This window comes from Crocodylus porosus, unplaced genomic scaffold (genome assembly GCF_001723895.1).
Source record: "Crocodylus porosus isolate Cpor-Errol unplaced genomic scaffold, CroPor_comp1, whole genome shotgun sequence".
Classification (NCBI taxonomy): domain Eukaryota; kingdom Metazoa; phylum Chordata; order Crocodylia; family Crocodylidae; genus Crocodylus; species Crocodylus porosus.
In genome coordinates, this window is record NW_017728949.1 from 57,333,800 (window position 1) to 57,344,522 (window position 10,723).

At 43.5% G+C, this 10,723-nt stretch overlaps 1 protein-coding gene across 1 annotated transcript in view; it reads left to right on the forward strand.

The window, feature by feature from the left end:
• Positions 1 to 2,683: 2,683 nt before the first annotated feature.
• PTPN4 (protein tyrosine phosphatase, non-receptor type 4) overlaps positions 2,684 to 10,723 on the forward strand; it is a 118,311-nt gene continuing 110,271 nt past the window's right edge. The window contains exons 1-2 of the mRNA XM_019553569.1: positions 2,684 to 2,689; positions 3,294 to 3,401. Coding sequence (XP_019409114.1) covers positions 2,684 to 2,689; positions 3,294 to 3,401 — 114 coding nt within the window. The remainder of the gene's footprint in view (positions 2,690 to 3,293; positions 3,402 to 10,723) is intronic.

Consider the following 10,723-nt stretch of genomic DNA (forward strand, 5'->3'; position numbering starts at 1 on the left):
GTGGTAACTGTCTACAGGCACTGCCTATAGTGTCTGTGGATCCCCTGCCATGTGCCCACAGCACCTGGCGGAGTAGAGCGGCAGTAGTAAACCAGGAGCTCCCGCAGACCATCAGCAGCAATTGCTGACTGCCCACAGACGCCGCTGGCAGCAGGGGTGGTGGCAGGTGGTAACTGTCTACAGGCACTGCCTATAGTGTCGGTGGTGCCTCTGCTACACTCAGGGGTGCATGTGCACCCTGTGCATCAGCAGTTTCCCCCCTCCTCCCCACCACATGGACTACCCTGCCTGCAGGGTTCTGCCCCAGGGGGTACAGCTCCCCCCTTGCCACCCCCCCACCCCCCTGCTGGTCTCTAGCCACCTGCTCATTTCCCTGTTCTTCTCCAGCCTCCAGAGGCTGGAGATGAGTAGGAGAGCAAGCAGGAGGCTGGAGAGAATAGGCAGACAAGCAGAAGGCTCATTCCCCTTGCCCCCTGTTCATTCCCCCCGCCCTCCATTCATTTCCCCAGCTCCTGGCTTGCTCTCCCAACCCACCCCCCACTCAACTGGCAGCAGCAGAGAATGAGCAGGAGACTGGAGAGAGTGGGGGAAGTCACCAGCTCATTTCCAGGGGCTTGCTTCCAGCCCCCTGCTCCTTCCCCTGCTGTCTCCATCCTTGTGAGGAGCAGGAGACTGAAGATGGCCCCTGGGGACATTCCCCTGCTGTCTCCAGCCCCCTGCTCCGTTCCCTGCTGTCTCCAGTCTCAGGAGGCTGGAGACAACAGGGGTAGGAGCAGGGGGCTGGAGACAAGCCTCTGGAAATGAGCTGGAGACCTATTCCCCTGCTTTCTTCTATCTCCTGCTGGTTCTCTGCTACTGTCGGTGAGTGTTTGGGGGCTGGGAGAGCCAGTGAGGGGCAGGGGGAACTATTAAAGAGTGGAGGGAAACGAATGGGGAGTGGGTAGAGTGAGCTGGGGGGAATGAATGGGGACTTGGGAAAGGTCCCTTCCTCCAGCCCTCCATCTCCCTACTTACCTGACAGAAGCTGGGTCCAGGTCCCTTCAGCTTGCACCACTGCCTGCCGGGCACAGGCAGGCAGCATGCTTCAGGACTGGGGAAAGGACCAATCACAGAGATGCTCTGGCACCCTGCCAGAGCATCTCTGTGGAGGACTGAGCCTCCAGTTGCCTCAAGGTACAGTCTGGGACTGTGCCTTAACCATTTTTTTCCCCCCTGGGGTTTTGTTTGACCCCTGGGGGTCTAATTTTGCTCCCCCGCTGCAAGTTTGGTTTTTGTTCTTGCACGTGCCTCTTGCAGCGTCTCAGAGAAGTTGAAGACGCTGCAAGAGGCACATGTGGGCTTGTCTGGTCGCGCCCTATGGCTTTTTTCTTTCTTCCTGTCCTATCAAACAGCAGTGGCGTGTGAAACCAGGAGTGGGTCAGAACTGTCATTTCTGTTATGCTAATATCAGGTTTCTGTTTGTACACTTGTAATTTTATAATCCTTTGCTTTGAGAATTGTTTGGTTCTTTTTTAATTAATTTGACCCTTCCCACTTGTTTCCATTCGCTTCTTAATGTTTAACTGAACGAACAGTTTTCCTCATAATTTGAAAAGCAAAAAAAGTTTTCCAAGTAAATTTGGCTATTATGAGGGCTGGCTTTTATTTTACTAACCAGGGAGCTAATAATAGGTCTCATGTGATTCCAACCTTAATTTACAGTTACAGTTGCGCCTCACCAGTCAGCACAACTTTTAGACATAGGTTATGTTGGGTGGATTTGACTTGCTTGTTAATTTTTTCAGCTGATAATCTTATATTATTAGGATTCTTATAAGTGTTTTATTCAAAGTTAATGCATTTTTAAAAAGAGAGAGAGAAATCTTTGAGTGGTGATTTAAAAAAATACTTTTTAGAAAAACTACGGTACATGAGACATTTTACCAGTCATTCAGACTTTTAACATAAATGAAATGCTGGTTTTAATAACTTGTATTATTTTTATGGCACTTACATTTGTTGGCTCTTGTCATCACAGCTTTATTTTCTTTACTGTTTTCTGAATGCTTTGTGATTTGGGGTTTGACTCTGCAGGGCAAACACTTTTTTTTTTTTTTAAAGACATTTAGCTTCTTTTTAAATAAAAACCTAAGTACCTAATTTTAAAGCATATTCAGGTCTTGAAAACTTTTTATTCTTAATATCATAAATAACTGCTAAAGGGAGAGTGATTCTGCAATTAATTTAACTTCATATCTTAATGGTAAATCTCTATAGATTTGTTGCTATTAGTGGTAAAAGTTAAATATTGATAAAATATTGATAAAATAATCTTGTTTGGATTGAGCAGAGTCATGGATATGTTCCTCTTTTCATATTTCTTTCCATCTGTCTATAGGAAAGTGAAAAATTTTGAAATGTTGTCTAACCATTTTCTTTGCATGTTTTTCTTTGTTTAAAAGAAAACAAATTTATTTCTCAAGTATTATAATAAATTATTATAATACACTAGTAACACAGGCCATTTGGGAACAGAATAGCAGCCATCTTTTATTATAGTTTCATAGTTGGTAGGGTCGGAAGGGACCCAAGCAGATCATGTAGCCTGACTCTTTGCCTTGGGCAGGAAAGGATGCTGGGATAAATCTGACTTCCTCCCCAACTGCCTACCCCCTGCCTGACTCCCATGGGTTTCCCTGCTACAATGGTGGTAAGGATGAATTTAAGATGATCCTCCAGTAATTAGCTTCTATACATGGAACCTTGTAACAAATTATAAATTTTCCATATATAGGATCTGATTATTAGGGAGTTGTCTTGGATTCAGGTAAATAAGGTATTTTTCATAGAATTTTATGTAGTCTTTTATCCTTCTTAATGTTGGATAACTCTAAGGCTTTAATGGTTCAAGATTTACCTTGAAAGGTTGCTTACTTAAATTCAATTAAATCTGTTTGTCAGGGCTTGTTGTCATGAATCATTTTGTTTGACTATACTGGTTTTTTGTATTTTTTGAGTTTGGCAAAGGAGACTGAGATGCTTTTAATACTGAATAGATGCTTTTTATGTTCTTATTGAAAAAGTACAGTCCTGGAAAAATGTAAACATTTGCCTCTAATTAAAAATTTCACTAAACTTTTTTTTTCCCCCCTACTCTTAATTTAAAATTTTATAGTGTTGGGAGAAATATTATGGGCTGTGGGATGTAAATGGTGTTAGCACACCTGAAACAACTTGCAGGTGTTGTACATGTGTGAAGCATCCTGTCTCTGTAATTTTTTTATCGTAAGCAACGTGACTTTTTTTCCCCCCAGAAACATGATCAGGGACAAGTTCTGTTGGATATAGTCTTCAAGCATCTCGATTTGACGGAGAGAGATTATTTTGGTTTACAGTTGGCTGACGAATCCACCGACAACCCAGTAAGTTGACCTTATTTTATAAATTAGTTATTTGACTTATTTTTAGGTATTTGTTTCACTGTTTGGGAAATTTCATTAATTTTCTCAGAGTTCATTTTTTTCATTTAATTTCTTCATTTGATTGTTTTCTTCTTTCCACCAAATCTGGAGTTATGACATAAATTGCATTAGCGTGCTTTAGACATGCTTTGCTAGGTCCTCTTTCCTCGATTCTGGTAGTACAGTCTCGATTCACTTTCCGTTGGAACACTTTTATTTTACCAAACCATTTGATATGGTTGTGCTCCTTTTTTGTTACTTTTTGTGTGCTTTTAAAAAGAGAATTTGGGGTTTATTTAGAGAGAAGTGAGCTCAACTGATGTCCTGAGAGGGCACTAGAGAGTTCTTCTGGGTACACCTGTTCCAGGTCCTTGGTGTTACCTGGCAGGGCTGCTCACCTGGTCTCACTTTCATGTGCCAGTCCTAGAAATACTGCATTGAAGCTGCTCGGTCTTAGTTGCAGCTTTTATTTTCTAGATGTATCCTAAAACAATACAACAGGCAAAGCTTGGATGTCTTTTGAGACCAAAGATATCAGCCTACCTCAGAGGGATATAAAAGGTGATGAGAGAGAGAGAGAGAGGTGTCTCAGTTTTTTTGCCTTTGGTAGCCAGCTGTTCCCAGTTTGATCTGATCTGCTCTTCCCTATCACTTGCTGCTGTTGTTCACTGTCCCAGCCTGGAAGAACTTTCTGGCCTGGAAGAACTTGCTGGCCAACTCACCCTTTTCCTGCTGTATTAGAAGCAGGTGATATCTCAGTTTACAAGAGAGATCCGCAGTCTGAGTAGGTTCAATTTGCTTGATCCAGGATGGGCTAGTATATCCACTCACTTCTGAGTTATTTTACTTTTTCAACTTTCAGGCTATACTTTGTGATGTGCGTAATACCATAAGCCAGCACAGCATTTCTTGGATTAGAATAGTCTTTCTCCCTGAAGTTACAGTCTGCTCACTTTGTGGAAAAGTAAGGTTATGGGAATGAGGGATCAGTAATTAAAGCCCTGCAGTTGCTTTGGTTGGTCTGTATGCAACTTGTTTTTTCACTATTTTTATTCTAGTTGTTTGATGTTGATAAGTAAGAGCAGCATTTCAGTCAATTCCTGACAAGTGATTTGAGAGTCTAGATGAGCACAGATGCAGAACATTATATTGTATTATGAATAGAGTCAATGAATTAATAGGTCTAAGGAGCCACAGTGACAAAATCAAAGAAAAGCAGTGCTGGAAAGGACCTCAGGAAGTCACCAAATCTTGCTCTTCTTCAGGTAGGATCAACCCTGACCATACTGTCCTAGTTATGTTCTTGTCCAACCTGCTCTTAAAAGCTTCCAAGAATGGAGATTCCACAACCTCTCTGGGTAGTCTGTTCTAATGTTTAACCCCTTCCACAGTGAAAAAGGTTCACTGTGCCCATCTAAATTTTCCTTGCCACAGTTTAAGGCCTGCTCTTGTCCCCTCCTGTGTGGCCAAAAAAGAAGAGTTTATCCTCATCCTCTTTATAACCATCCTCCAGATATTTGAGTTACCAGATCCTTCTCAGTTTTGGTGGTGAGGAAGCAGGAAATGAATAGGCAGGTGATGAAGATGTGGGAATGGAATAGGCACTGTGTGTGGTAGGAAGAGTTAAATCAGATGGCAGCAATGGCTAAATCAAATGGTTGAGTGAATTAATCAAAATGGCAGTTTTGTAATGAAAAGGGTCCAATTTAATTAAATGACAATGATTGACAGGGATTTAATGCTTTAAAAAGGCATAGCTGGGGCAGGATGGTGGAAGCAGCAGCATAGACTGGGTAGTGATTGTAGAAGATTCTGTGCCTTTGCCAGATTCCCAGCTGTAGCTTAAATAAAGAAGGTTTTGCACTCCTGTTGGGTCTACTCTCACTTTGGAGCTGGAAGCGGTGGCAGCCTTCTACCTTGATCAAGGAAGTCTTAATTTTTTAGGCAGTGCTGCAGAGAAAGCATTTGTAGCCTTTTTTTAATGCTGAGTGGGGAAGGTTTGTTGTTTATTCACCTAGGTCAGGCCAGTCCACCTTTTATAGCCCTCCCAGACGATAAAAGGATTGCACCCACTACAGAGTGAGGTTTCTTAACAGGTATCCTTAAACACCATTTAAGGGCGCAGGATCAAGCTATCCTGATTTCATAGACATGGACATCAGGGCTGGAAGGGACCTCGGGAGATCGAGTCCAGCCCCTGATGATGTGAAGGAATGTGAAGTGCCACAGGAGACCAGCCTGGCTAGATAGCAGTCCCTTCAAGGAGCTGAAACATAAAAAGGAAATCCTATAAAAAGTAGAAACTTGGTCACAGTACTAGGGAAGAGTATGCAAGGGGCAGGCATGGAGACAATTAGGAAGGCCAGGGCACAATCTGAGATGCAGCTGGCAAGGGACATGAAAGGCAGTAAAAAGGGGATTTTATAGATATGTCAAAAGTAAGATGAAGATCACGGATTCCATAGGTCCCTTGCACAATATGGAAGGCACTTTAGTCACAGACGGCACAGAGAAGGTTTGAGGTATTTAATGCCTTTTTACTTCATTTTTCATAAATGGAGGCAGCTATCAGCCGATGAGTACAGTTGACAGCAGAGATGAGGAAGGAGACAAATGGCATAAAGTAATGGTAGACCTGGTTAGGGAGTACTTAGAAGCTATATGCTTTCAAGTCAGCAGTCAAGGACACACCTGAGGATACTGAAGGAATTGGCTGAGGCGATTTTTGAGCCATTGGCTATCCTTTTTGAGAACTTGAGGTTGGGTGAGATCCAGGATGACTGAAAAAGGACAAATATAGTGCCCATCTTTAAGAAGGGAAAGAAGGAAGATCCAGGGAACTACAGACAATTCAGCCTGACCTCTATACCTGAAAAGATCGCGGAACAGGTCCTAAAGGAAGGAATCACTCCTTTAGGACCTAGAGGAGAACAAGGTGATCACTCGGGCACAGCCAGCACAGATTCATCAAGGGCCAGTTGTGCCTGACCAATCTGATTTCCCTCTATGATAAGGTGAGAGGCTCTGTAAACGGGTGGAGGGGAGCAATGGATGCGTTATACCTTGACTTTAGCAAGTATTTGACACTTTCCTCATTAATTAGCAAAGGAAATACAGATGCAAGTACTTTAAGCTGTGGATACATAACTGGTTGCATCGTTGTACTTAGTGAATAGTCCTCAGTGTCTAGTTGGAAGGAAGTATCAAGTGGGTTCTCCAGGGGTCTGTCCTGGGTCTGGTATTGTTCAACAGCTTCATTAATGATACAGATGATGGGATTGAGTGTATAATTAGCACACTTGAAAATGACACCAAGCTGGGTAGAACTGCAGACACTCCAGAGGACAGGAGTAGGATTTGAAATGACCTGGGTAGCCTGGTAAAGTGGTCCATAATCAGCCAGATGGGATTCAACAAGGAGAAGTGCCAAGTTCTTCATGTAGGATGGAATAACCACATGTACAAATGCAGACTGGGGAATGAATAGCTGGGTTGCAGTACTGCAGAGAAGAATCAGGGTTATGGCAAACCATAAACTGAATATGAGACGAGTGTGATTTTTGTGTTGCAAAAAAAACGAACAACATCCTGAGTTGTATTGACAGGAGTATCACTTACAAATCAAGGGAAGGGATTCTTCTGCTCTATTCAGCATTGGTGAGGCCTCACCTAGAGTACTGTGTCCAATTTTGAGCACCACCCTTCAAGAAAGAGGTGGACAGTTTGTGAAGAGTCCAGTGCAGGGCAACAAAAATGATGAAAGGTCTGGGAGTATAGGTTGAAAGAAATAACATTATTTAGCTTGGAGAGAAGACTGGGGGGGATTTGATAACAGGCTTCAAATACCTGAAAGGTGATTTTAGAGAGGGTAGAGATGGACTTTTCTCTATGGCTGTAGGGGATAGGACTAGAAGCAACAGCCTCAAGCTCTACCAGAGGAAATTGAGGCTGGAGATTAGGAGGAAGCTCCTGACTGTGAGAGTAGTCGGGCATTGGAACAGGCTGCCTAGAGAAGTTGTGGATTCTCCATGCTTGGAAACTTTCAAAAGCAGGTTGGATAGACACTTGGCTGGGATGATTTAGTCAGGAATGATCCTGCTACATGACCTTGTGGGCAGAGATGTGGGATTTATGGAAAATTTTGAATTGGAAAAAATTTCCAATGCCCTAAATAGAGCATGATCTGATTTTGCATGTTTATTTGACTTATATTTAGTAAACAAAACTAAAAGAGTAGCCCCATGTTAATTTTATGTCCCAATAGCCACAAGTATTTGAACTGAAATGTTTGGTTAGGAAAAAATAAATAAATACAGCACACTTAATGTGGTTTAAATGTTGTTATAGTCAAACAAATTCAAAGCTTTATGTGGAAAGAAATTATTTTTATTGGAATACTTGTAAAAATATAAAGACAGTACACAATAGCATGTACTTCCCTTACATTGTTTAAATTTAAGAAAAAAAAATGAAAGCACTGTACACAGACGCACTAATTTTAGCATGTTCTGAGAACTGCGTGATATGCTGTGGTTGTCCACTCATCTACTTCAACAGAGTTTAACTCTCCTCCACTGAGGTCACTGCAGCATCTCCAGTTTCATTGTCACTATCTGTAGAATCACGTGCACTACTTATTTGTTCCGTTTCAGAATCAGATTGATGCAAATCTGGTTCAGAACTACTTGAACCACGTTCTCTTTTGCTAAAGGATAGTTTTAGCAGTGCGTCTATGGACAAGGGCAGCTTATCATCACACTGCAACTTCTTCACTAATTATGCTTCTGACTGACTCTCCAGAAGCAAGAGATGTTGAGAAATAGAAACAGACTTAGTGGTGTGTTCATTTGTTAGTCTCTTCTTCTTTTTGTCTTGATTGAGCTGAAAGCCTTCCAGCTCTGTTCACAAGAAGCTGCTGTTGGTGCAGTGCTTAGGATCCTTAGAGCAATCCTGGACAGCAGTCAGGTGTTACAGCATCCCTTTTGCCATGTGAGAGGAAACATTCTCTGCTGCCTGCCAAACGATGTCTTTGCTCCAAAGTTTGTTTCTGTGCAGTACTCAGCAGTGTCTGTCATCATGGTGGTTTCGTCGATGTTGGAGGCATTCTTAGCTACTTCCATCATTGTATCAAGAGCAGTAGATAGAGGACAACATTTATCAGAAAATCATTTATGTTGAGGATCTAAGAGACTTGCTGTCAGATGAACTGGATGGGGGCAAAACTCAGGTCTCTTAGTAAACATTTGTTTTACTACTACTTTTTTTGGATAGAGGTAAAGAAGGGAAAAGCTCAATTAGATTTTCAGTCAGTTTCACTGATATTCATTGTCTGAATATCTCTGGAATATTTGAAAGGCTTGGTGTGTCTCCTTCAAGTTTCTTGATAGCCACTGAAACTGGTAGTAGCAAATTGAATGCTCCTTTAACTCAAACCCAGAACACAAGAATCTGTGTCTGAATGTTCATGGGAATAATCTGGGACACTGTCATCTATTGAAACACATTGCAAACAGTTCTTTGTGCATAGCAAACTATGAAAACACTTTGTAGCTGAGCCCCATTTAGCTTCTCTTGGCAACAAAAGTGTACTTTCCTTCCCTTGCTTCCTTTCCCAAATCAATTAATCGAATCACTGTCCCTAATTTGGGCCAAATCCCAATCGAATACAGCCTGTTTCGCGTGCCCCTACTCTCTGTCACTGCTCGACCTGGTCCTGGCGATGACCTAATCAGCGACCTAACGATCGAAGGGAAGCTGGGTGTCAGTGACCACAAGCTGGTCACCTTCACCATCTGCTGTAAAGCTGGGAAGTCAGTCAGCAACACACAAGTCCTCAACTTCAGGAAAGCTGACTTGAACAAGCTCAGGAGGCTTGTCAGGGAGGCCCTAAAGGGCCACAACCCAAAGGAGAGGGGAGTTTAGGACGAGTGGTTGCTCCTCAAGGGAGCTACCCTGGATGTGCAAGCAAAGTCTATCCCGTCTTGGAGGAAAGGCAGCAAAAGGGCACAGCAGCCCCCTTGGCTCTCCAGGGAACTAGCGAACCTCTTGTGTCTAAAAAGAAAGTCCTAGAAAGGATGGAGGACTGGAGCCACCTCCAAGGAGGAGTACTCTGCACTGGTCTGGACCTGCAGGGAGCGAACCAGGAAAGCCAAGGCTGCACCGGAACTCCAACTAGCCAGAAATATCAAGGACAATAAAAAGTCCTTTTTTTTAGATATGTGGGGAGCTGGAGGAAAAGCAAGGGCAACATTGTTTCCCTGCTGAACCAGATGGGGCGACTGACAACTGACGCCCAGGAAAAAGTCAACTTGCTAAATGGGTACTTTTTTGCACTGGTTTTTCACCAGTCCCATAGGATGCCCCTGCTCATTACCGGACAGGGAGGCCCGGGCGTGGGAGACTCCTTGCCCTCCATCAGTGCTGACCTCGTGAAGGAACACTTTGAGAGGCTGGACACCTTCAAGTCAGCCAGCCCTGACAGTTTACACCCCAGGGTACTCAAGGAGCTGGCTAGCATCATAGCTCAACCTCTGGCACGGATCTTTGAGAGCTCCTGGTGCTCTGGTGAAGTGCCCTAAGATTGGAAGGAGGCCAATGTGGTGCCTATCTTCAAGAAAGGGAGGAAAGTGGATCCAGCAAAATATAGGCCCTCTGTCCTGGAGAAGGTCTTAGAAAAGATTATCAAAAGAGGCCATTCTTAACAGGCTGGCTGACGGCAATATCCTGAGGGATAGCCAGCACAGGTTTGTTGCAGCTGGGTCTTGCTTGACCAATCTCACTTCCATCTAGGACCAGGTGACCTATCACCTGGGCAAGGGAGAAGGGATTGATGTCATATATATTGACTTCAAAAAAGCCTTCGATTTGGTATCCCGTGATCACCTCTTGGCAAAACTGGCTATTTGTGGCGTTGAGTCCACCATGATCTGCTGGCTGGGAAATTGGCTCTGTGGTCAGACCCAGAGGGTGGTGGTTGATGGAATTCAGTCGTCGTGGTGCCCTGTGACCAGTGGTGTCCTTCAAGGCTCTGTCCTAGGGCTCATACTATTTAACATCTTCATTAATGAAGTGGACATTGGTGTCAGAAGCGGACTGGCCAAGTTTGCTGATGACACCAAACTCTGAGGTAAAGCATCCACACTTGAGGACTGGAGGACGATCCAGGCTGATCTTGACAGGCTCAAGAAATGGGCGGACGAGAACTTGATGGTGTTTAACACTGAAAAATGCAAGGTTCTCCACCTTGGGAGGAAAAACCTGCAGCATCTTTATAGGTTTGGCAG